Here is a 23,548-nt window from a genome sequence, read left to right as displayed (position 1 = left end):
CCACATTCCTAGCCCAAGAACTGCTTGGAATGGATTACCTAGAAGAGGGGCCCTCCCCAAGGCCCGGGGCTGTCAGGCCAAATGAAAACCCCTGTTAGGAATTTGGAGGCCTGGTCTTTGCTGACGTCCTCCAACATTTGTTCTTGTCAGATTGGTGGGATCCGGTTCCTGTATGATAACCTAGTTGAGTCCTTGGAAAGGTTTAAGACCAGCAGTGGCTTTGGCTGTATCCTGGCCCACAGCATGGGTTTAGGGAAAACTCTGCAAGTGATCTCCTTCGTGGATGTCCTCTTCCGCCACACGCCAGCCAAAACAGTGCTTGCCATTGTGCCGGTAAGAGTTGGAAAGAAGGCTTTATCTAGTGACCCTACTGAGAAGACTTCTGGGTTAGTGAGCCCTGAAAAGCTTCTCGGAAGGTCAGCTTGGAGCTTACTCCTTAAATCTCTCTTTTTGGACCTGGCTTTCTGGCAGGTTAATACGCTTCAGAATTGGTTGGCAGAGTTCAACATGTGGCTTCCAGCGCCTGAAACCCTTCCAGCTGACAACAAGCCCGAAGAAGTCCAGCCTCGGCTCTTTAAGGTCCACATCCTGAATGATGAGCACAAGTAAGTGGTGGGTTCGTGCCTCTGTGCCTCTTCATTCCTTGTAGAGTTCTCCCTAGGATCTGGATGTCAGAACAGCATGTTGTAAGAATATGTGCTATCTTCCCAGATTCTCCTTTCCTTCTTTTCGCTGAGTAACTGTTTCTTGGTGTTTACCCACCCAGTACAACAAGTATCTCTGGGATGCTTGGAGGTTCTTGGGCAGCTGGCCAGTTCTGTGCTTGCCATGTGAAATCTTTGGCAATCAGAGACTCAGTGAACCATCAACCTAGCTTTGATTATAAGGAATTCTTCCTGAGTAGTAGCAAAAACAATACTTTCTCCTGGTTCACCTCTTAAAAGCAAAACCTTGGGCCAGGAGCTTGGCCTAGTGGTAGAGTGCTTGCCTAGCACGCACAAAGACCCAGATTCAATTCCTCCGTACCACATACACAGAAAAGGCCAGAAGTGGCTCTGTGGCTCAAGTAGTAGAGCATTAGCCTTGAGAAAGATCAAGCACAGTGCTCAGGCCCTGTCCTGGGCCCCAGGACTGCCCCCCCCCAAAAAAAAAAAACCCAAACACTTGACTGCAGAGCTATAATTCCTATCTCACATGGTTCTCTCTGTTTACTCTCACAGGACAATGGCATCTCGTGCTAAAGTGATGGCTGACTGGGTGTCAGAAGGTGGGGTGATGTTGATGGGATATGAAATGTACAGACTCCTCACTTTGAAGAAATCCTTTGCCACAGGTCGACCAAAGAAAACCAAGAAACGATCTCATCCAGTCATCATTGATCTGGATGAAGAAGATCGGCAGCAGGAGTTTCGGAAAGGTAGGCAGCCTGTCCTAGAAATACTCCTGAGGCATTTCAGGAGTAAAAGAAGAATTTGTGTCCGTAATGGCAGCTAGATGGGTATTGAAGGAGTGCTTGAGATGAATTACTGTTAAGAACTAGAAGTCCTGATCTCCAGAATTGGTTGGGCAATCTCCAGTGGCTTGCAAATGATGTTGCTGTCTCTTCACACCACACCCTAGCCCAGGGGAAACTCCCCTGTTCTTATTTCTCCCTCAGAACCCATGAGAGACTAACTGCTTTTATCACTCCCCTGGAGATTTCCTGAGAAAGAATTAAAGTTTTTTACAAAGTGCCTAAATTACTCATCTAAAGTCAGAAGAGTCAGAAGAGCCTATGAATTTATAAAAGAAAGAGTTTATCTAAGTTGCTTTTAGGGAAAACTATTTTGTTCATGGTTATAGCTGTTTCCTCTTATGAAGGACCTTTGCTCATTTGAGGAAGAAAGTTTCTAAGGATTCAGAGAGCGTGCATTTTGAGGGTTTTTTGTTCTAGATTTGTTTCTGTGGTAGAGTTAGGGTGAATATTGCCATTTAGCAATGACTGGTGTAAATAACTGCAGAAGACTGTCTTAAAACTAGCCCCTCCCAACCAGCCTCAGACACTGGCAGCGGTGAGATGAGATACCTATTGACATGTCCGGATGGTTCCACTGTTCACCGGACACGTTTGTATTTGTGGGCTGGAACTTTGTACAGTGATTTAAGCAAATCAGTTTCATTCTGTGCCTAAAGAATAAAATAGTAACAAAGGAGGAGAAGGGAGGAGAAGATACCCACTACTAGAGTTGGTGACTGGGTTAGCATCATACCATACACACACGAGAGCTTGGATGGCAGGCTCCCTTTCACCACTGGGGGCTGACTCTTGCTTTCCTGCTTCCTTCATGTATCCTGGTCCTCCAGGGTATTCCCCTGCATCTGAGTCAGGGCAGGCCCTGTCACCATCTGACTCGAGATCCTCTTCCCTCCCTAGAGTTTGAGAAGGCCTTATGCCGTCCTGGCCCCGATGTGGTGATCTGTGACGAGGGGCACCGCATCAAAAACTGCCAGGCCAGCACCTCACAGGCTCTGAAGAACATACGCTCCCGCCGCCGGGTCGTGCTCACTGGGTACCCCCTGCAGAACAACCTCATCGAGTACTGGTGCATGGTGGACTTTGTGCGCCCAGATTTCCTTGGCACTCGGCAGGAGTTCAGCAACATGTTCGAGCGCCCTATCCTGAACGGACAGTGTATTGACAGCACGCCGCAGGACGTCCGCCTCATGCGGTACCGGAGCCATGTTCTGCATAGCCTCCTGGAGGGCTTCGTGCAGAGGTAAGCCAGGCTCCAGGCCCCGTTTTCTGCATGCGGAGATGGGCCCCTTCGTGGGGCATCGGACATGCTGAGTCTGTTACTCAGGGAACTGATATCTAGAAGAGCCCCTCATAACAGTACAGCTCCTTTGTGTAAATAACTAGCAGATGATAGATCTCTGTGATTCCAATTCTCCTCAAGTTTGACCTCCAAATCCTTCACTCACAAGTTTAAAGTTAGTGTAGAGAGAATGGAGAGAGAGCCAGCATGCTGCTCACCTGGGGTAAATGTCTCGAGGTGGTTCTGCAGTGTGACCTTAGCAGCTAGCTGTAGCATCCCCGTGGGTATAGCTTAGAGTACTCTGAGGCAATCTGTCACTTTCCCATCAAGATGGCATATGTTGAGAAAGCTCAGAGACAGCCCTGAATTGCCACAAGAACCTGGAGTTTAGACCCTTGCTCTTAGTCACCTCGTCGGCCACGACTGGTCCTATGCCTCATTGCTTTACTGTTCACCCTTCCGCTGACTTTCTTCATGGTGCTCTTGCGGTGTGTTTGTTGTGGACCTCAGCAGGGACGTGTGGTGAAAGTGCTAGGTCCTGGTTTTATCCTGCACTGTACCTTTCCTGGCTACCCTACCTGTCTGGTCACTTGTGATCTCTGCCTTCTTAGGAGAGGCCACACTGTGTTGAAGATTCACCTCCCTGCCAAGGAAGAGAATGTTATTCTGGTGCGGCTGTCTAAGATCCAGCGCGATTTGTACACACAGTTCATGGACCGCTTCCGGGACTGTGGTAACAGTGGCTGGCTGGGGCTGAACCCCCTAAAGGCTTTCTGCGTGTGCTGCAAGGTGAGTTGGGGCCTTCAAGAAGACGGTTGGAGACAAAGGATGTACATAATCCCTAAGGAGCTTTTTGTTGTTGTTTCGATGCTTAATTGGTGATAAGAGTCTCCCAGACTCTCTTGCCTAGGTTGGCTTTGGTCTGTGCTTCTCAGATCTCAAGGTTCCTGAGTTAGGTAGTAGCTAGGATTATCAACAGGAGCCGCCACTCAACTTTTGGATTAAAGAATTCTTGGTATGACCATGTGTGCTCTTGAGCCAAGAGCATGTCTCCAGGTTGCTTGGAACACCCTTAGAGTGTTCTCTGTTGTCTCCCTGTCCCTTCAGATCTGGAACCACCCTGATGTATTGTATGAAGCCCTTCAGAAGGAAAACCTGGCCAATGAACAAGACCTAGATGTGGAGGAGCTTGGCTCAGCAGGAACCAGTGCCCGCTGCCCACCCCAGGGGATAAAATGCAAGGGAGAAGATGGCACCCTGGCTTCCTCCATGGGCGAGACAGCCAATAACAAGTTCTTACAGGGGGTTGGCTTCAACCCTTTCCAGGAGCGAGGCAACAATATCGTCACATACGAATGGGTAAGCCACACAGACCGTAACCTGCTGAGAAGGGAGCATGCATAGCTTCCCTGGGAGGGGCCTGGGCACACAGCATAGCGCACTGTGATCACACGTGAGTGAGGGGCTGCTGCCTCCAAGGGAGAGAATTTTATTTGTGTTCCAGGCTGTCTCATTTTTCTCTTAACAGGCCAAAGATCTTCTGACCAATTACCAGACTGGAGTCTTGGAAAACTCTCCTAAGATGGTATTGCTGTTCCACCTGATTGAGGAAAGCGTGAAGCTTGGGGACAAGATCCTGGTATTCAGGTAGGAAGAAACAATCCCAGTTAGGACAATGGTGCCTGTGGGAAGGATGAACACAGTGGACTGCAGAGTAAAAGCGCCTTGGCTCAGACCCTCCTCTGTTCTCCTGATACCAAGCATGGACGGTCATACATTCCTCCCCCATTTCTTTCTTTCTTCAATTTTTTGGGGGGAGGGTGATTTTTCTTTCTTTGTCCTCCACAGAGATCAGTTAGAGCCTTTAGGCTAATGATTAGAGATCACAGTCTAATCTTTAAAGTGTGGCTAAAGGTTTGTGACTAGAAAGTATATGTAGTCTATAAAGTCTAAAATGTTTGCTCTTTGGCCCTTTATAGAAAATCTGACTCATAGTAAGATCTACCCCCCCTCTTTTCTTTTCTTTTCTCCCTCTGATACTGAGGCTTGAACTCAAAGCCTGGGCACTGCCCCTTAGCTTTTTCACTCAAGGCTGGCACTCTACCACTTGAGCCACATCTCCACTTCTGGCTTTTCAGAAATGAAAGTCTCATGGACTTTCCTGCTCAGCCTGACTTCAAACCATGATTGTCAGATCTCAGCCTCCTGAGTAGCTAGGATTACCTATGTGAGCAACCAGTGCCTTGCTCTAGTCCTTTTCTATCCCTCCTCAAATCCTTTTTTTGTTCATTGGGGTTTTTTTGGGGGGGGGAGGAATGGGGTGATACTGACACTTGAACCCTGGTCTTCCTGCTTGCTACCCTACTGAGCCACATCTGCAGCCATCCCTACCACCTTTTGTATATAAGGCCAAATAAAGGATGGGATTTGGGCCGGGAGTTTGGCCTAGTGGTTAAAGTGCTTGCCTAGCATGCATGAAGACCCGGGTTCAATTCCTTGGTACCACATACATAGAAAAAAAGCCGGAAGTGGTGCTGAGGCTCAAGTGGTAGAGCTCTAGCCTTGAGAAAGTCCAAGGACAGTGCTCAGGCCCTGAGCTCAAGCCCAGGACTGGCAAAAAAAAAAAAAAAAAAAAAAAGGATGGGATTTGTATCAGAGTCACATTCTCTACAAGCCTGGTGTGCCCATGACCTGAAGGATCACTTTGAAGAGACTGGCTGTCTACATTTTTTTATGGCAGCTGAGTGGGTCTCCCTAGCAAGACCCCCTAGGCTGTCCATGGTCCTCAGTCAGACTCAAGGTTTATCCATTTGGTTTGTAATGCTGGAATCTAGTTGGGAATTGGGCTTTAAATCCCTAGATTTTTGTCAAGGGTGGAAGTAGGGGCTGGAGAACCTTGGTAATGAGTGTGTGGCTTTCTCTGCCCCCATCAGGACTTGGAGGGGCACCCTTGACTCACCCTTGGGAGGGGATAACCCCTTATAGAGGGAAGTTGTGGGCGTTCCTTCCCACTGCTAGAATGTTGCACGTTAGTATGGGCCTTTGGGCTGGGCAGCCATCTGAATCACATTCTCCCTTTCAGCCAGAGTCTTTCCACCTTGGCTCTGATTGAGGAGTTCCTAGGGAAGCGAGAAGTTCCCTGTCTTCCTGGTGCCGAGGGACAAGGAGCGCAGAAGTGGGTTCGAAACGTCAGCTACTTCCGTGAGTGTTGGTTTCTCTGGTTCCTGAAGCTTGGCAAGATCTGTTTAAGGGGTCCTTTCTTTGTCTTTCTGTGCACTTACTCTGTTCTCCAAGTGCAAAGTATCTGTGACTTGCCAAGGAACAGATAGATAGCAAGGGCCAAAAGTACATGAGGCTCTTGTCCTAAAGCCTGGCAGGCTTGGGAGGAAGGGGAGAGTAGAGTAGTAGGCGTTTGAGAGAGAACTCAGGGAAAAATGCTTGACAGAACCAATGGAGTGGCCAGAGTGAATTCAATGGTGTGCCCAAGTGTTGGATGCAGCCTGGAATCCCTGTCATGACGCCCAGGCAGTATTTTGGGTCTACCATTATGGACAGAATCACTGGTAAGCCTTCTGGACAAGATCATTTCCAGGCAGAAGAAGCAAAGTGAGCATAGGTCTAGATGCTTTTTCCCCAAGGGGAAAGAAAATGTGTGTGTGTGTGTGTGTAAAACACTTTAGTATCTAAGTCACAAGTATACATGCAGTCACAGTCAGTACATAAGCAAAAATATGGTATATCTGTGGTATTCAGATTTCATTAACACATGATGGGAGTCGGTGCCATGGCTCACACCTGTAACTCTAGCTGCTCAGGAGCCTGAGATGAGACGCGAAGATCCTGTTTTGAAGTCAGCCAGAAAAGCTGACTTTAAGTAACCAGCACAGAGCTAGAAGTGGAGCTGTGGCTCAAGTAGTAGAGGACCAGCCTTGAGTAAAACAGCCAAATGAGAATGTGAACTCCTGAGTTCAAGCCCCAGTACCACTGCCACACACACGCACGCATGCGCGCACGCATGCACCCACACCCGGAGGGCAGGTGGCAGCATCGCTGGCTGCTGCTTACTAGAGGTCAGTAATACATTCGTTCAGTGATTTTGCTGGGTTACCTCCGCCCTTGCATTTGTCCACAACTTATGATTTCCCTTCTCTCCTAGGGCTAGATGGCAGCACCCCTGCCTTTGAGAGAGAGAGGCTCATTAATCAGTTCAACGATCCCAGCAACCTCTCCACCTGGCTCTTCCTTCTCTCCACAAGGTGAGTGACGCCTGAGAGGGGAGGTCAGAGCGGGGTAGGCGTTCCCTAGACTCTCCCAAGTCTGTCAGAAGAGACATGCTTAGGTTGATAACTTGATTTTGAGGTTAGAGAAGAGACCCCCAAAAAGGAAATTGTGTTAGAAAAGAGTTTTCATTATCATATCCAAAAATTTTTTTTCTTTTATTAACAATTGACGTAATTAAGCTTTTCTCTGAGGAGTGTTCTAAGAGTTAATGTGGTGAGTGTGCAAATGCTTTAAAAACCGACAAGTAGATACTGCACACTTATAATCCCAGCCCTTGGGAAGTGGAGGCAAGAGGTTTATGAGTCTGAAACCAGCCTGGACTATGTAAGTTGAGACCTTTGCATCAAAACCACAAGGTACAAATAGAACTGTAAAAAGCGAGTGGGATTATTTATCTCATTCCAAGCACTTCAAAGGCATGCTATCTTGTGCCATCTGAATACATTTGGCAAGGTATGAGCCTCTGATTCCTCTCCGCTACTAGAATAAAAATATTGGAAACATCTATGTATATAAAAGTTTCTTCCCACCAAGGGATATCATTCTGGAGCCAGAGTATGGGAACCACACTTTTGTTCATAGGAGTGGAGGAGAGGTATTGGCTCTGCCATGTTGGATTTCAGGTCATGCTTTTTAGTGCTTGAGTTTCTAATGTAATAGTAATCAAAAGATAGCAAATTCCTTTCTACTGTGCTTAAGCCAAAAAAATGATACTGTGGTAAAGGTCACAGAGAGGAAAACTGAGTTGAAAACCATCTTTAAGACCAAAGTCCTGGGGCTGGGAGTTTGGCCTTGTAGTAGAGTGCTCGCCTAGCATGTACAAAGACCCGGGTTCAATTCTTGGTACCACATACATAGAAAAAACCAGAAATGATGCTGTGGCTCAAGTGGTAGAGCTTCAGCTTTGAGAATGCCCAAGTGCTCAGACCCTGAGTTCAAGCCCCAGGACTGGCCAAAAAAAAAAAGACTAAAGTCCTTATAATTATGGGCTTCTGTTTTAAAGGGCCGGATGCTTGGGCGTGAATCTGATTGGTGCCAACCGAGTGGTGGTGTTTGATGCTTCCTGGAACCCGTGCCATGATGCCCAGGCAGTATGTCGGGTGTACCGTTATGGCCAGAAGAAGCCTTGCCACATCTACCGCCTTGTGGCTGATTATACTCTTGAAAAGAAGATCTATGACCGGCAGATTTCCAAGCAGGGCATGTCAGGTGGGCCAGAGACTCTTCTATACAGGCTGTCATCCTAATACTATCAAGGCAGAGAAGGGTATGAAAACCCAGGCAGGCTTTCAGAAATAGAAAGTCAGAAACGCTTCTCAACTTTTGATTCACATCATTGCTTAAAAGTGAATTGAGCGGGGCCAGGAGCGTGAGGGAGCGAGCGGGGCCGGAGCGAGCGGGGCCAGAAAGAGAAGGGGGGCCAAAAAAAAAAAAAAAAAAAAGTGAATTGAGGGGGCTGGGAGTTTAGCCTAGTGGTAGCTGCTTGCCTAGCATGCACGAAGATCGGGTTCGATTCCTTGGTACCACATACATAGAAAAAAGCTGGAAGTGGTGCTGAGGCTCACGTGGTAGAGTTCTAGCCTTGAGAAAGTCCAAGGACAGTGCTCAGGCCCTGAGCTCAAGCCCAGACTGGCAAAAAAAAAAAAAAAAAAAATGAGGGCCGGGAGTTTGGCCTAGTGGTAGAGTGCTTGCCTAGCATGCACGAAGACCCGGGTTCGATTCCTTGGTACCACATGCATAGAAAAAAGCTGGAAGTGGTGCTGAGGCTCAAGTGGTAGAGCTCTAACCTTGAGAAAGTCCAAGGACAGTGCTCAGGTCCTGAGCTATAGCCCAAGACTGACAAAAAAAATATGAATTGAGGCTGGGCACAGTGACTTGCACCTATAATCTTAGCTGTTCAGGAGGCGGAGATCTGAGATCTGAGGATTGCAGTTCAAAGCCAGCCCAGGCACTAAAGACCATGAGACTCTTATCTCCAATTAACCACCAGAAAACCGGAAGTGGTACTGTGGCTCCAGGGGTAGAGTGATAGTCTTGAGTTGAAGAGCTCAGAGACAGCACCCAGCAGCACCCAGGCCCAGAGTTCAAACCTCATGACCAACCTCCCCACCCCACCCCCCAAAAAAAAAAAAAAACGGTGAATTGAATACAGGCACTGGTGGCTCACACCTGTACTCTTAGCTACTCGGAGACTGAGATTTGAGGATCAGTTTGAAGCTAGCCCAGGCAGAAAAGTCCCCATAAAACTTATCTGTAATTGTAACCACTCAAAAAACAGACAGCTGTGGCTCAAAATGGCAGCGTGCTAGACTTGAACAAAAGAGCTTAGGGAGAAGATCCAGTACCTGAGTTCAAGCCCCAAGTTCAAGGAAAATAAATGAGTAAACAGTGAGTTGAGGAAGTGGCACTGTGGCTAAAGGGGTAGGGTGGTAGCTTTGAGCTGAAGAGCTCAGGGATAATGCCCAGGCCCAGAGTTCAAGTCCCACAACTGGGAGGGAAAAAAAAGTGACTTGAGTTCAATGTGTGAATGAGTTCAATAGTGAAATCCAATGTAGTTATGTCATTTTCTTTCTTATATTTCCATTTCTTACCAGGGCCTCACACATTTGACTTTGGGCTATGAGATGAGTTCATTTTTCAGTTTTTCTGTGCTGGTCTAGGGCTAGAATTCAGGGCCTGGGCACTGCCCCAGAGCTTTTTTGTTCAAGGCTAGCACTCTACCACTTGACTCACAGGTTTTCCTGCCCAGGCTGGTTTTGAACCATGATCCTCAGATCTCAGCCTCCTGCATAGCTATGATTACAGGTGTGAGCCACTAGCACCAGCTTGTACTTGAGTTTTGAGCCTTTTTTTTTTTTTTTTCCAGTCCTGGGCTTGAACTCAGGGCCTGAGCACTGTCCTTGGACTTTCTCAAGGCTAGAGCTCTACCACTTGAGCCTCAGCACCACTTCCAGCTTTTTTCTATGTATGTGGTACCGAGGAATTGAACCCGGGTCTTCATGCATGCTAGGCAAGCACTTTAACTACTAGACCAAACTCCCGGCCCAAGTTTTGAGCCTTTTTTGCCAAATCTGACTTCTTCGTCTTTTCCTCTGTAGATCGGGTAGTAGATGATCTAAACCCAATGTTGAACTTCACCCGGAAGGAGGTGGAAAACCTACTGCACTTTGTTGAGAAGGAGCCAGCTCCCCAGACATCCTTGAATATAAAGGACATCAAGGAGTCAGTCCTGCAGCTTGCCTGTCTGAAATTCCCTCACCTCATCACCAAGGTACAAACCTGGCATGCATGCAGTTCCCAGCATGGCCACCCTCAGCCACGGAAGGTTTGCCTGGCCACCTTGCTTCCAAAGATGAACTGGCATTTCATGCAGACAGCTCTGATCCTAGAAATGCTCAGCTTAGCCATGTGAAATAATTCGAAGATTTTGTTCCACAGTAGAAAGAGAAGGCAGAGTTCCAAAAATGCAGATGTTTATTAAACTCTCGATCCTTTTCAGAGTATTAGGTAGCTATAGATGATACTACATTAAAGTTATGAAGTGTGTGTGTGTGTGTGTGTGTGTGTGTGTGTGTGTGTGCTTTTTTTAAATGCCTGTCGTGGGGCTTAACCTCAGAGCACTGTCCCTAAGCTTCTTTGGCTCAAGGTTAGCCCTCTACCACTTGAGTCGTAACACCACTTCTGTCCTTTTCTAAGTAGTTTGTTGGAGATAAGAGTCTTAAGAACTTTTCTGTCTGGGCTGGCAATCCTCAGATCTCAGTCTCCTGAGCAGCTCGGATTATAGGCATGAGGCACCAATGCTGAGCCTGCAGTCCATTCTTGAAGCAAGCTGCCTTTGTAGCTATGATCAGGCTCTTAGCCAGTGATAGAGACAGACAACCCCTTCCTAGTCCCAAAGTAAGGTTCGTTATAACTAAGTTCAACATCCTCCTGTCTCCAGGAGCCTTTTGAGCACGAGTCACTGCTCCTCAACCGAAAGGATCACAAGCTGACCAAGGCCGAGAAGAAAGCAGCAAAGAAAAGCTATGAGGAGGACAAGCGCACATCCGTGCCCTATACCCGCCCGTCGTACGCGCAGTATTACCCTGCCAGCGACCAGAGCCTGACCAGCATCCCCGCCTTTAGTCAGAGAAACTGGTAAGTGGCTGAAGGGAGAAGGCCTTCAGGTGTTAGGCCTGACCCATACACCTGTCCCCTAATTTCCACTGCAACCAGAGATAGTGTCCATCCCGCCCTGTGGCTGCTGGGAAGTGGTAAGCTGTGCTCTTAAGGTCAGGTGTCAAACAGTCCAACAGCCTTGGCGTCTTAGATGACTGAACTTTTGACTCCACTGCCTGGAACGGTGAAGTGCTCTCTTTGTCACTCAGGTGAGCCCTTCTGAACCCCAGGTTGGTGGAGGGAGTGTCGCTTCCCAGACTGCAGAAGGCTAGCCCTCCCATACAGCTGCATGGCCCTAGCCCCCACTGGCAGTGACGTTCAAGGGGAAAGGCCATATTTTCCCGAGGGCTTAGGTCATAGTTGTGAAACTTGCTGCTTCTCCTAATAAGATTTCATTCTGTGGCTTTGATGTAGCTGAGAAAGAAAAAAGAAAGAAAGAAAGGGAAAAAAAATACATATATATATATAGAGAGAGAGAGAGATTTCTGGAACTTCGAGCATATGAGCAGGGCAGAAACCAGCTGCTAAAAGGAAAAGAAGAGGCTAAGAATATGGCTTAGTAGTCAAGTGTTTGCCTAGCATGCACAAAACCCTGGGTTCAATTCCTCAGTACCACATACACAGAAAAAGCCATAAGTGGTGCTATGGCTCAAGTGGCAGGGCAGTAGTCTTGAGCAAAAAGTGTCTAAGGACAATCCCTAGGCCCTGAGTTCAAGCCCCAGGACTGGCCAAAAAAAAAAAAAAAAGAAAGAAAAGAAAAGGAAAAGGAGGCTCCCTAGATATCTATGTGACACACAGGGTGTGTCCTGATGTAGCTGGCCCAGACTCCACAGGAGCCCATGGTGCCCTCCTTTTCCAGAAAGATGTTGTCCTATGGATGACTGCCTGCTCACCCTCTGAGAGCCTTTAGCCTGGGTCAGTTCCTGCCTTTGGCCTGCGTATGAGTTGAGCAGAACCTGAGGGCTTCTTCGCATGCTTCTCTTAGCAGCACCCAAGGGGACAGAATGGGGTCGGTCTTGAGAGGCTCTGCAGTGGTTCTACCCAACTCTGAGTGTGCTTGTCTTTATTTCACAGGCAGCCAACACTAAAGGGTGATGAAAAGCCCGTGGCCAGTGTTCGCCCTGTACAGTCCACCCCCATCCCCATGATGCCCCGACATGTCCCCCTCGGGGGCGCCGTCAGCTCTGCCTCTAGCACAAATCCATCCATGAACTTCCCCATCAATTGCCTGCAGCGGGCAGGAGTCCTCGTGCAGAAGGTGGTCACCACGACAGGTGGGGAACTCCCGGTTCTCTTCCGGGGAATAGATTCACTCAGGAAATGTGGGACTGGGGACTGGAAAGATGGCTTAATGGCAGAGTCCTTGCCTAGCACACATGAAGCCCTGGGGTCGAGTCCTTAGTACCACATACACAGAAAAAGCCTGAAGTGGCTCTGTGGCTCAAGCAGTAGAGTGGTAGCCTTGAGTAAAAGACGCTCAGGGACAGTGCCCAGGCCCAGTGCTCAGTCCTCAGGACCAGCAAGGAAAAAAAGTGTTTTGGGTTTTTTTGGGGGGGAAGAGTGGGGGTTCAATTGTGGAGCTTGAACTCTGGCCCTGGATGCTATTCCTGAGCTCTTCAGCTATGGCTAGCACTCTACCACTTGAGCCATAGCACCACTTCCAGGTTTCTGGTAGATAATTGGAGATAAGAGTGTTGTGGACTTTCGTGCCCCGGCTGGCTTTAAACCTCAGATCTCAGCCTCTTGAGTAGCTAGAGTTACAGGTAGGAGCCACTGGTGACCAGCTATAAGTATAAATAAGTAATTTCTTTTCTTCCTCCTCTTCCTTCTCTTCTTTTTTCTCTTTCTTTTGTGAGTTGTGGGGCTTGAACTCAGAGCCTGGGCCCTGTCCACTGTGTTCTTTTGCTCAAGGCTAGAGCTCTACTACTTTGAGCGCACAGCATCACTTCCAAGAAGTGTTTTATTGAGCTTCTTTTGTATCTTATCATACTTAGGACTGTTACCTAATCTACCCTTAAGTACAGTACCGAGTCTTCAGGAAGTTACGTTCTGGCGAAATAATAATGTAGAACCCGGGATGGATGTGAGACATTATATTTTCTTTGCTGTGTGATCTAATTGCAAGATTTTTTTTTTCTCACTAGATATTGTTATTCCTGGGCTTAACAGCTCCACAGATGTTCAGGCAAGAATTAATGCTGGTGAAAGCATCCATATCATCCGAGGGACAAAAGGTAAGAGCCTGGCCAAGAGCTCGTCCCAGCCAAGGCTGGGATGCAGAAAAAATAAGAACTATGGTTTGACCTTGAGAAGGGGGAGAGGTAAAACATCCCATAAGAAAGTCACGGTTGCTGAAAATGTAAGAAAAACGGCATTTTTAGGAGCTTACCAAAGTTGGGTTGAACTCAGAGGCAGTCAGTCATTGGTTTAAAAGAAGGGGAGCAGGGGACATGGTTCAAGTAGGAGAAGGCCTACTTAGCAAGTATAACCTCTGAGTTCAAATCCCAGTAGCGTCCTCCCCATAAAAGGGGGGAATTAGTGTTCCTATGTTTCATATTTTGCCGCGTTTCCAGTGGGGAATCTTAGGATAAGGGAGAATGTACAAAAAGAGACCAGAATTAGAAGGAAAGCAGTATTGTGTCACTTATACGTACTTGCTTGCAGCGCCGTGGAGTCTTAGACTAGGAGATGTGTTGTGTGAGTGAATCAGAACACACGGGCAACGTGACACCATTGAATGTAGTAATTTGCAAAGTCCATACATCCATTTCCGGCCTCCATAGAGAGAGAGATGAAATTGCTAGAATAAAAATCTTGGCTAAGCTAGGCATTGGTCGTTCACAACGCCTGTCATCCTAGCTACTCAGGAGCCTAAAATCTGAGGATCAGGGTTCAAAGCCAGCCCCAGCAGGAAAGTCCCCTTGAGACTCTTATCTCTAATTAACCACTCAAAACCCAGCAGTGTCCCTGTGGCTCAAGTGGTAGAGCGCTAGCCTTGAGCACAGAGTGGCTCAGAGATAGTGTCCAGATCCTGAGTTCAAGCCTTACAACTTACCAAAAAAAAAAAATCTTGGCTAAACAAGGCCCACTTTTAGGAGCCTTGAACAGGAGTTTGAGACCCAGTTTCACTGCTGTTTCTCAGCCCACCGAGCCTAGGCCTGGAGTTTCTTGGTTGTGTTGCCTGTCTGTTTCTAACAGCCTGCCTCTGTCTTCTCAGGGACGTACATCCGAACCAGTGATGGACGGATCTTTGCTGTCCGGGCAACTGGCAAATCAAAGGTCCCTGAAGACGGTCGAATGGCTGCCTCAGGTCTAGTAGCTTTTACTTTGCTTTGACATATGCATATAGCACTTTGGTTTGTAATTCATTTTTCCCCCACGTAATGTATATGTAGGTCACAATTCTAAAGAGGTAATGAAGTGAAAAGTCGGGGTTTGATCTTCTGTACCCTTCATTAATCGCTTCTCTTTCTTGAAGGTGCTGTTCTCATTTGAAAATTTTCAATGTGATTAGAAAGATAACATACAGAGGGGTTACAGTTACATACGTCAGGCAAAGAGTACTTTTTTGGGGGGTCAGTTGTGGGTTTGAACTTAAGGCCTAGACTTTATCCCTAAGCGTTTTGTTCAAGGCTAGCACTCTTAACTACTTTGAGCCACAGTACCCCTTCTAGTTTTTTGTTGGGTTCATTGGAGTTTCACAGACTTTCCTGCCCAAGCTATCTTTGAACCATGATCCTCAAATCTCAACCTTCTGAGCAGCTTAGAGGTATGAGCTACTGGGCCCATCTTTCTCATTCATTCATTTATTGTGAGGTTTGAACTCAGGGTCCGGTTAACTTCCTCCCCCCCTCTATTTATTTATTTTTGCCAGTCCTGGGGCTTGAATTCAGGACCTTGGAACTGTCCTTGACCTTTCTCAAGGCTAGAGCTCTACCGCTTGAGCCACAGCACCACTTCTGGATTTTTCTGTATATGTGGTACCAAGGAATCGAACCCAGGGCTTTGTGCATGCTAGGCAAGCAATCTACCACTAGGCCACAGTCCAGGCCCCTCATTTATTTTTAATCAGAGATACTTGATAAATGTTACAGAAGTGTGCATGGTCATGATTGTATGTATAAAACATATGTTTGTACATATTACAGAGTTTGGTTGTATGTGTCAGCATACATGACTATATAAAATGTACATATAAATCATTTAAGACTAGTATGCTAACATACTAGTCTTTTAAAAATGTATTTATTAATAATAATAGCTCAATCCTATACTTCTAGTATGCCTACGATTGAGTACATAGTATCTAATGCATAAATGGATTTCCTGAGTGTCCTTCGTAGCTATTAGCATTGTTTTGTTTTCAAGCCGAATCGGCTTTTTTTTGGGGGGGGGGGGGTCATGGGTCTTGAACTCGGCCTGGGTGCTGTCCTGGAGCTTTTCAGCTCAAGGCTACCACCTGTAGCCCTACCCTTGAATTGGCTCTTTTCTTATATTTTTCTCCCAGAGAAAGTCTAGATCTAGCCAGGTGCATAATGGCTCACACCTGTAATCCTAGCTACTCAGGAGACTGAGATCTGAGATCAAGGTTCAAAGCCAGCCTGGGGCACTAAAGTCATGAGACTCTTATCTCCAATTACCCACCAGAAAACCAGAATTGGCCCTGTGGTTCAAGGGGTAGGGTGGTAGGTAGCCTTGAGCTGAAGAGCTTTGGGATGGCGCCCAGGCCCAGAGTTCAAGCCCCACAGCCCACACACAAAAAGTCTAGATCTAAGAATGAACTCCTGGTTTTCTTTCCCATTGTCACATAGGACTCACCTGGGTAGAATTTTAGAGATAGGCAAAGGATGAAGTGTAGAAAAGTTACTTGCCCTCTCACAAATTAACGTACGTTTACCATCAAAGGATTTTTTTTCCTATTCAGAAGGCTGAGATCTGAGGATCATGGTTTCAAATCAGCCTGATCAGGAAAGGCATAAGACCCTAATCTCCAATTAACCAGCAAGAAACCGAAATGGAAGAGTGGCTCAAGTGATAGAGCTACCCACCTTGATTGAAAAGGCAGCCATTATCAACGTCTCTCCTTTGCTATTCTGGTCTCAGTTCCTTGTGTTTTTGTTTTTCCCCTCAGGTTCCCAGGGGCCTTCTCTTGCATCCACAAGCAACGGCAGACACAGTGCCTCTTCCCCCAAAGCCCCTGACCCCGAGGGGCTGGCCAGGCCCGTCTCTCCTGACAGCCCGGAGATCATCAGTGAGCTCCAGCAGTACGCAGATGTAGCCGCTGCCCGGGAGTCCCGTCAGAGCTCCCCGAGCATCAGCGCCACCCTGCCTGGCCCCCCGGCCCAGCTCGTGGACAACAGTACTGTTTCTGGGCCAGCTCTTGGAACTGAGCCACGCCTTGGGGGTCGTTGCCTCAATAGTTCCCTCTTGGTGACTGGCCAGCCTTGTGGTAGCAGGCGTCCCGTGTTGGACCTAAGGGGCCACAAGCGCAAGCTGGCCGCTCCATCTGCCACCCAGGAGTCTGCCCGCCGGCGGTCCAGGAAGGGCCATCTGCCAGCCCCCGTGCAGCCGTACGAACACGGGTATCCTGTCTCTGGCGGGTTTGCCATGCCACCCGTCTCCTTAAACCATAACCTCACCCCTCCCTTCACCTCCCAGGCTGGGGAGAACTCCCTGTTCATGGGCAGTACCCCATCCTACTACCAGCTGTCCAATTTGCTGGCAGATGCCCGCCTGGTGTTCCCAGTGACTACTGACCCTCTGGTGCCGGCAGGCCCCGTCAGTTCCTCTTCCACGGCTACCTCAGTCACTGCCAGCAACCCCTCCTTCCTGCTCAACCCCTCCGTGCCGGGGATCCTGCCCAGCTATTCACTCCCCTTCTCACAGCCACTCCTGTCCGAGCCAAGGATGTTTGCGCCTTTTCCTTCCCCTGTCCTGCCCAGCAACCTCTCGCGGGGCGTGTCTGTGTACCCCGGCTACATGTCCCCACATGCAGGCTACCCAGCCAGCGGCCTCCTCCGGTCGCAGGTGCCTCCATTTGACTCTCACGAGGTTGCCGAGGTGGGGTTCAGTTCCAATGATGATGAGGATAAGGACGATGATGTGATAGAGGTCACTGGGAAATAGCTGGGGAGACCCCCCCCCCTTGACACACACACATACACACCTATACACACACACACACACACACACACACCCCTCAATGGGGGCCCCTAGAGGGTTACCCACCAAGGTGGAAGGTGGCAGTTTGAGCTTTCTGAGAATATAGGGTACTTGTCTGTCCAGGAGGAAAGGTAGAAGATAAAGAAGGCCTGTTGGCCATAGTGACAGGGCTATGTTGCTGTTTCACAGGAGAGGCAAAAAATAAATAAGTAAATAAAAAAATAACAGCAGCAATAGCAGGAAATCAGGGACCTAACTACGGGGATAGAGGAGCAGGAAGCTTGTCTCTCTCCCTCGCTTCTGCTGCCTGCTAGCTTGCCCATCTGAGCATAAAAGCTCACATCCCATTTGGGGAACATTCTCTCCCAAGAGAGCTGCCTTACTGAGTGACTAACCTTGGGAGGGGAGGGAGGGAGAGAAGGAGGGTGGGTCAGGGATAGAGATTGAAATCCTATGGGAAGGCAGCAGATCAGGTATGTGTGTTTAGGAGTGTGTGGGGGTGTGGGCATGCGTAGGTACCTGTGTGTAGCAGAGCAGGGATGAGTGGGGGAAGGGAGGGAGGAACCCAAGAAGGAAATTTAAAAAAAAAAAAATTGAAATTTATCTTTTTTAAGTGGAAACTCAAGAGTGTGGTGGTTCATGTTAACTGTTAGTAAAACATCAGGCAGGCTGAGCCCAGGAGAAGAGCCATGGAAAAAATACAAGTTTCCTTGTATTCCTTGGGTGAAGAGAAGCCGCCCCCACCCTGGTTTTCAGAGCTCCATTTTGTCTGAGAATGTGCGGGGACTCGTGGGAGATAATGGGCATTAACCAATCTTTGTCTCTTTCCCCAGTCGCCCTCTGGGTAGTACTGTGGTATGTGCTGTGGGAAAGTGCTTGTGGAGTTGTGGCTGGAAAAGGCACTCTACCAGCTGCCTGACTATCCTGGTGGCCTTTCCCTCTTCTTTTTTTCCCCTCCCCATTGGAGAGCTCCATGTTAATTTATTTCTTATGGACAATTATTTATTGTTTGGACTTTTCATGTGTCCTATTTTTGGGGGGGGTGGGGTGTGTGTTGGGTGGGAGAGATTAGGAGATAAGATGAAGAGACAGAAAGGGAAAATTTCTAATAACCCAGGCTCCATAGGCACTGGTGAGAAAAGTTTTGAATAAGATGATTATTCCAGGGGGAAAGCCAGTTCGATTGTGACTATCTTGAACTTTGCTAAATGACTGACGTTAAATTACTGTTCTAGGGAGATGAAGGGAATCCTGAGGCTGGGTAGTTCATTCCACAGAGATTAAAACTTGGGATCATGGAGTTTGTGTGCTAGGAAGGAAATGACCACAACTGGAACTGTATCCTGTGTTCGGGCACCAGTTCTCTATATTGCATAGTGAAGCTGTGATAGACACCTGCTGGGGTGGGCTGTTGATTTCCTATGAGACAATGTCACGAAATCCCTAGCCTGTTGACTGATCTTTATAGGCCTGGTTTCCAGTTTCTCCATCTTCTTTGAAGGCGCACGGAGGAACCCTTCCTCTCTGTCGGAGCCTTAAGTCTGGCTGTGTCTTAAAAGAACAAGAACATACTAGTTATTCTAGTTATCCTCCCCTTCCTTATATCCAGTAATCAGGGAAGAAGCATCTAGTCCTTAAGCATGAGCACTGGCTGTCTTCTCTTATTGCCATGTCCTGTGTCTCCTGGCCTCTCTTCTCCCAGCATTGTTAGGCAGTTCTTCAGGAACAAAATCTTGTCTGGCTATCCAGCCTTGCCATCTGCAACTCCTGCCTGCCTGGGTAGCTGCAGATCCACTTCTTCCCAGCCTAGGTGAGCAGTGTAGCATCCTGTAACTCTGTGACCAGCCTATTTCCATTGTTGGCAGGCCTTAGAAGACTTAGGGGAATTGTTCCCAGAGATGAGCTGAGGGGATGGCTGGTGGAATGTGTACTTGATGTGTGTGTGCATGTACACAGACACACACACACGCATACATGAGCATATGTGTGTTCGCTGTTAACACCGAAAGTAGAACTTTTTCTCTTTTCCTAAGGACCTTGTTAGATACTTAACTCTCCTACTCTTAGAAGCCTTAGATGTACGATTTAGCTATGCAAATTATTTTCATAATGTTAAAATCACAGCTTCAACCAGCACTTACTCCTGTTAGACGCAAAGATGGGTAGTGAAAATAGTGAAGTTGGCAGGGTGCTCAAGGCTGGGCAGTAGGAGCTAGTTAGTCTTGATCTCCAGTTGCAGAATCCATTCTGGAATACTAGATTATTCTAGAATACTGGGATCCCAGAGAGTGAGTGAGTGTGTGTGTGTTTGGGTGGGTGTGGGAGGGAGGGAGGGGGAAGAGGGATTGAGGAAAAGAGGTATTTCTGTGTTCACTCACAGGAGAGTACTGCAACAGTCTTGAGAGAACAGAGCTCATTTCAATAGAGAACCAAAATCAGTTACTAAAGGAGACGGGTGGCCAGAAAGTACGTGGGTCTTCTGAGAGGCAGCAGCTTAGGCTGTCTACCCAGTGTTTCCAGGGCCTGAGTCTTTCTGCTCAGTAGAGGCCATGGTTCTACAAAGCTGACTTGGATTTTCTGTCATGATGTTCATCTTCCATTGTGTAGGGATTTAGGAGAAGAGATCATGGGGCATTTAAATGCAATCAGTTCTATGGTTTTGATTTTTTTTTAACTTTTTTCTGTTGTCTGTGTGTGCTAGTGGGCAAAAGAGCGCATGCACCAAACCTGAGCAGGTATCTACGGGTAGCAGGAAGTCTGGGAGCTCAGGAACTATTTTGTGTCATTTTCTCTGATCAGAAAATACTTGGTAAGCCAAAGCCAGGTGTTCATGCTTCCATGCTATCATCCCAGCAGCTGGGAAGCTGAGGGATCTTGAGTTTGAAGCCAGCCTAAGCTTAGATGGTAAGACCATGTCTCAAAAGTGAAATAAGGCACCCTCTCTTAAAAAAAGAAAAAAAAGGTGATGGTTTCTGTCTACCTGTCACCCAGGCCTGGATGGCCTAGCTAGACACGTTCCCTAGTATTGTCTTCCAGGAAATGTCTGTAAGGGTCTTGAGTCCTGCAATTGCTTGTCCTGAGAGCACAGTACTAAAGACTGCTGGCAGAGGCATAGTTAAGAAAGGAAGTAAGTGAGCCGTATAGGGGGTCAGCTCTTTTCCCATGTGTTATCCCATTGAGTTATGCCACTTAAGGATAACTGCCAGGTCCTTGGAACTCTCTTCCCCAGGAATTTTTGTGCAGATGATATATTGGTGGTTTTAATTGGAAGTGAAATTTCCCACTCTAGGAGCATGAAACAGAGTGGCTGGGGCTCAGTGTTGCTTATTGATTGAAACAACCAAGTACCAGCCATACGGTTGAGACTGTGGCTTGCAATTGTCGGGAGAGCAAGTCTCAGCAGGTAGTTAAGCCCAGCGTTCATTGCTCTGAAACTAAGTCCTCAACCCATTGGGAAGGGGCTTCTTTGGAGGCTTTGCATTTCTGGTTTCTGGTGTTCTGGTAGGACTTCTCACTTTTCATTACTCAGATGACCTGATCCCATGCTCAGCTAAATTGCACTTCCCCCATCAAAACTCCCAAGAGAAATTGAATTCCCCACCCCTTACCCCATCAAGAGCCACAGATTTGGTGGCTCTCAGCTGACTTTCCAGGAAATGAACACCTCACCGCCTGTGGAAGAATGCTGCACTGTCCATCATTTGCCTATACACTCGGCTCCCCTCCTACCAACTTACCTGCCCTGTGTGTTCCACCCACCTCAGTGTCTCTTCTGCGCCACCAGCTTGGCCCTAGGCTTTTCATGAATACCTGAGTCTTACAACGATGAATTTCCCAAGCAGGCAAGTGTCCACCTTCTTTGCTCTTCCTGGTCCTTTGCCTGCACCTTCCCCCCTCCACCCCCCCCCCATGTCTGTCTGATTGTCATCTAGTGTGGTAGGGAGATGTTGCTGGGCCAGCTGTAGAGTCTGCAATACTGATGGCTGTGAAGGGGGTGGGGGGGGTGGGTACTCTCTGCTACCACTGCTGGAATGATAATCAGACAAGAGAGGACCTCATTACTGTGACCTGTCCCAGGAACAAACCCCCTCCAAGAGCTCAGCCCAGCTGTGTTTGACTCTGTGCGTGCGTGCGTGCGTGCGTGTGTGTGCGTGTGTGTGTGTGCACAACTGCACATGTGTGCTCGTGTGCACCTTGGTGTAAAGTGACTGTTATCTGGTTATGTTAACTCAGGGTGGGCTGGGGTCTCACTAGAAGAATCCCCTCAAGTCTGCCCAAGACAGGTTTTTTTTGTTGTTGTTCATTGTTTTCTTTGTATCCTCTTCAGAGGGAGCAGAGGGTCCAGATGGATGGAGGGGTTACTATGGACAACCACTAAGGCCACACTGCCACCACCGGGGAGGGGAGAGGAGTAAGACGCCCCAGGGCGTGGCATCTGGCTTTGGTTTTCCATCTTTCCTCAGGATGCCCCTGAGGCCTGGGACCTGCGCCTACGTTTCGAGGAATATTTGTGGCTGGGTGAGCCAGTTGCTGGTATGATCACGGGCTTCCCTCCTCTTGGCAGGCAGGCACTTCTGTCCCAGAGATTGGGCAACTGGCTGTTTCTATGACATATTTATTTTTACTTGTGTTTCATGTCACTTTTTTTAAGAAAAAAAGCAAACAGAACAATTGTAAGTCAGTATAACTGCCTATCGGTTTTTTTTCTTTCTCTTTTTGTAAAATAAAATTTAAACCTAAGAAGGAAGTGTTATTTACTTCAGGCATTGTCTAGACTGTTGTTGAGCTGAATGGTGGCGAGGATATAATTCAGAGAATGGTAGGCACTGAGATAGCATTGGGGGTGAGACAGGGAACAGGCAGGCTCTGTGGGTAATGGGGTTCACTAGGCTATGCCATTTCTCCTTTGAATACTCTGTACTATCACTGCATTTCTAGGCTCTCCAGAACTAGCTCCCCCAGTTTTAATTTCTTTTTTCTTTTTGTCAGTCGTGGAGCTTGAACTCAGCCCGGGCACTGTCCTGAGCTCTTCAAGTGGCAGAGCACTAGCCTTGACCCAGAGTACCCAAGGACAGTGCTAGGCCCTGAGTTCAAGCCCCAGGACTGCCCCACTCCCCCCCCAAAAAAAGTCACAAACGTTCTTGCCTAGACTGGCTTTGAACTGCAATCTTCCCGTCTCAGCCTCCTGAATAGCTTGGATGACGGGAATGATTGAGCCACCAGCACCCAAAGTTTTTTTTTTAGTTTCTTTAGGGAGAGGACCCACAGAGAATTAAAGAGCTGCTGAGATTTCACTGGATTTAGGAAGGTAAGAAGAGACCAAAGCCAAGTCTGAGCGCACAACTATAACTATAAGTTAATGGGCTAATAGGTGAGCTAGTCTCCTAAGACCTGTTGCAAAGTATCTGAATGAAGTGCCTTGCAAAGGAGGCTACTGCCTCCACATGGCCAGAGAAGGCCTTGCAGGAATCCTGCCAAGCGTAGGTAAGAATTTGCCCTGTGGGATGAAGCCTAGCAGCTGACCAAAGACCTGCAGGCCCAGTCACATCTTCCACACTAGAAAGGCCTACGTCATACCCTGAACTCTGATATGGAGCTCTTAGAGCTCCCTACCAGGCTAAAGGAAGTGAGTGGAGCGGAGAAGATGATGAATAGGAAAAAGTGACTGCAAACACTCCAGGAAGAGCCTGTCCGTGACCCAGCGTGCACGTCCCCTCCCTCCTTGTGGCACAGGAAATGTGTGTCAGCGCACAGCCCGTCTTCCTGGTAAAAAGTTGTCACAACCTGCCAACCAGGCCCTGAGTTCCTTCGAGGGGCCAGCTGCCCATGCTGGCCAGCTGCCCGGGCCATTGGCATAGGCTTGCCCCTGCCTAGGGGAGAGGAGGAAGAATGGCAAGCAGAGTTGCCGAGCCCCGAGGCTGGCGCGCCCTTGGTCAGTGGGTGCCCAGCCTGTCTTGGAGGCAGGTTTAGGAGTGGCCATGTTGACCAGCACAGGTGTCACCTGTCAGGGCCGTGGGCTCCTCGGTCTCCATCGCAGCGCGGCCTTCCCGGCGTTGAGCCTTGGCCTGTGCAGTCAGAAACGGCAGAGGCCAAGAAAGTTCCCGGCGTAGGGCCCGCGCGGGGCCCGGGTCACCTTGGAGCCGCCGCGCAGG

At 48.2% G+C, this 23,548-nt stretch overlaps 1 protein-coding gene across 1 annotated transcript in view; it reads left to right on the top strand.

The window, feature by feature from the left end:
• The window catches only part of Rad54l2 (RAD54 like 2), a 44,557-nt gene extending 26,322 nt beyond the window's left edge, over nt 1-18,235 (top strand). The window contains exons 7-22 of the mRNA XM_090323645.1: nt 151-333; nt 472-605; nt 1,221-1,417; nt 2,414-2,756; nt 3,407-3,584; nt 3,903-4,154; nt 4,324-4,442; nt 5,878-5,996; nt 6,952-7,051; nt 8,080-8,285; nt 10,175-10,347; nt 11,017-11,213; nt 12,309-12,508; nt 13,379-13,468; nt 14,452-14,544; nt 16,366-18,235. Of these exons, the coding sequence (XP_090179771.1) occupies nt 151-333; nt 472-605; nt 1,221-1,417; nt 2,414-2,756; nt 3,407-3,584; nt 3,903-4,154; nt 4,324-4,442; nt 5,878-5,996; nt 6,952-7,051; nt 8,080-8,285; nt 10,175-10,347; nt 11,017-11,213; nt 12,309-12,508; nt 13,379-13,468; nt 14,452-14,544; nt 16,366-17,360 (3,579 nt within the window). The 3' untranslated portion in view covers nt 17,361-18,235. The remainder of the gene's footprint in view (nt 1-150; nt 334-471; nt 606-1,220; nt 1,418-2,413; nt 2,757-3,406; nt 3,585-3,902; nt 4,155-4,323; nt 4,443-5,877; nt 5,997-6,951; nt 7,052-8,079; nt 8,286-10,174; nt 10,348-11,016; nt 11,214-12,308; nt 12,509-13,378; nt 13,469-14,451; nt 14,545-16,365) is intronic.
• Nucleotides 18,236-23,548: the final 5,313 nt, after the last annotated feature.

The sequence above is a fragment of the Megascapheus bottae genome, chromosome 32, assembly GCF_031878675.1.
Source record: "Megascapheus bottae isolate mThoBot1 chromosome 32, mThoBot2.hap1, whole genome shotgun sequence".
NCBI classification, from domain to species: domain Eukaryota; kingdom Metazoa; phylum Chordata; class Mammalia; order Rodentia; family Geomyidae; genus Megascapheus; species Megascapheus bottae.
Note: the sequence above shows the minus strand (reverse complement) of the source record. Positions and strands in the feature narration are given on the sequence as shown.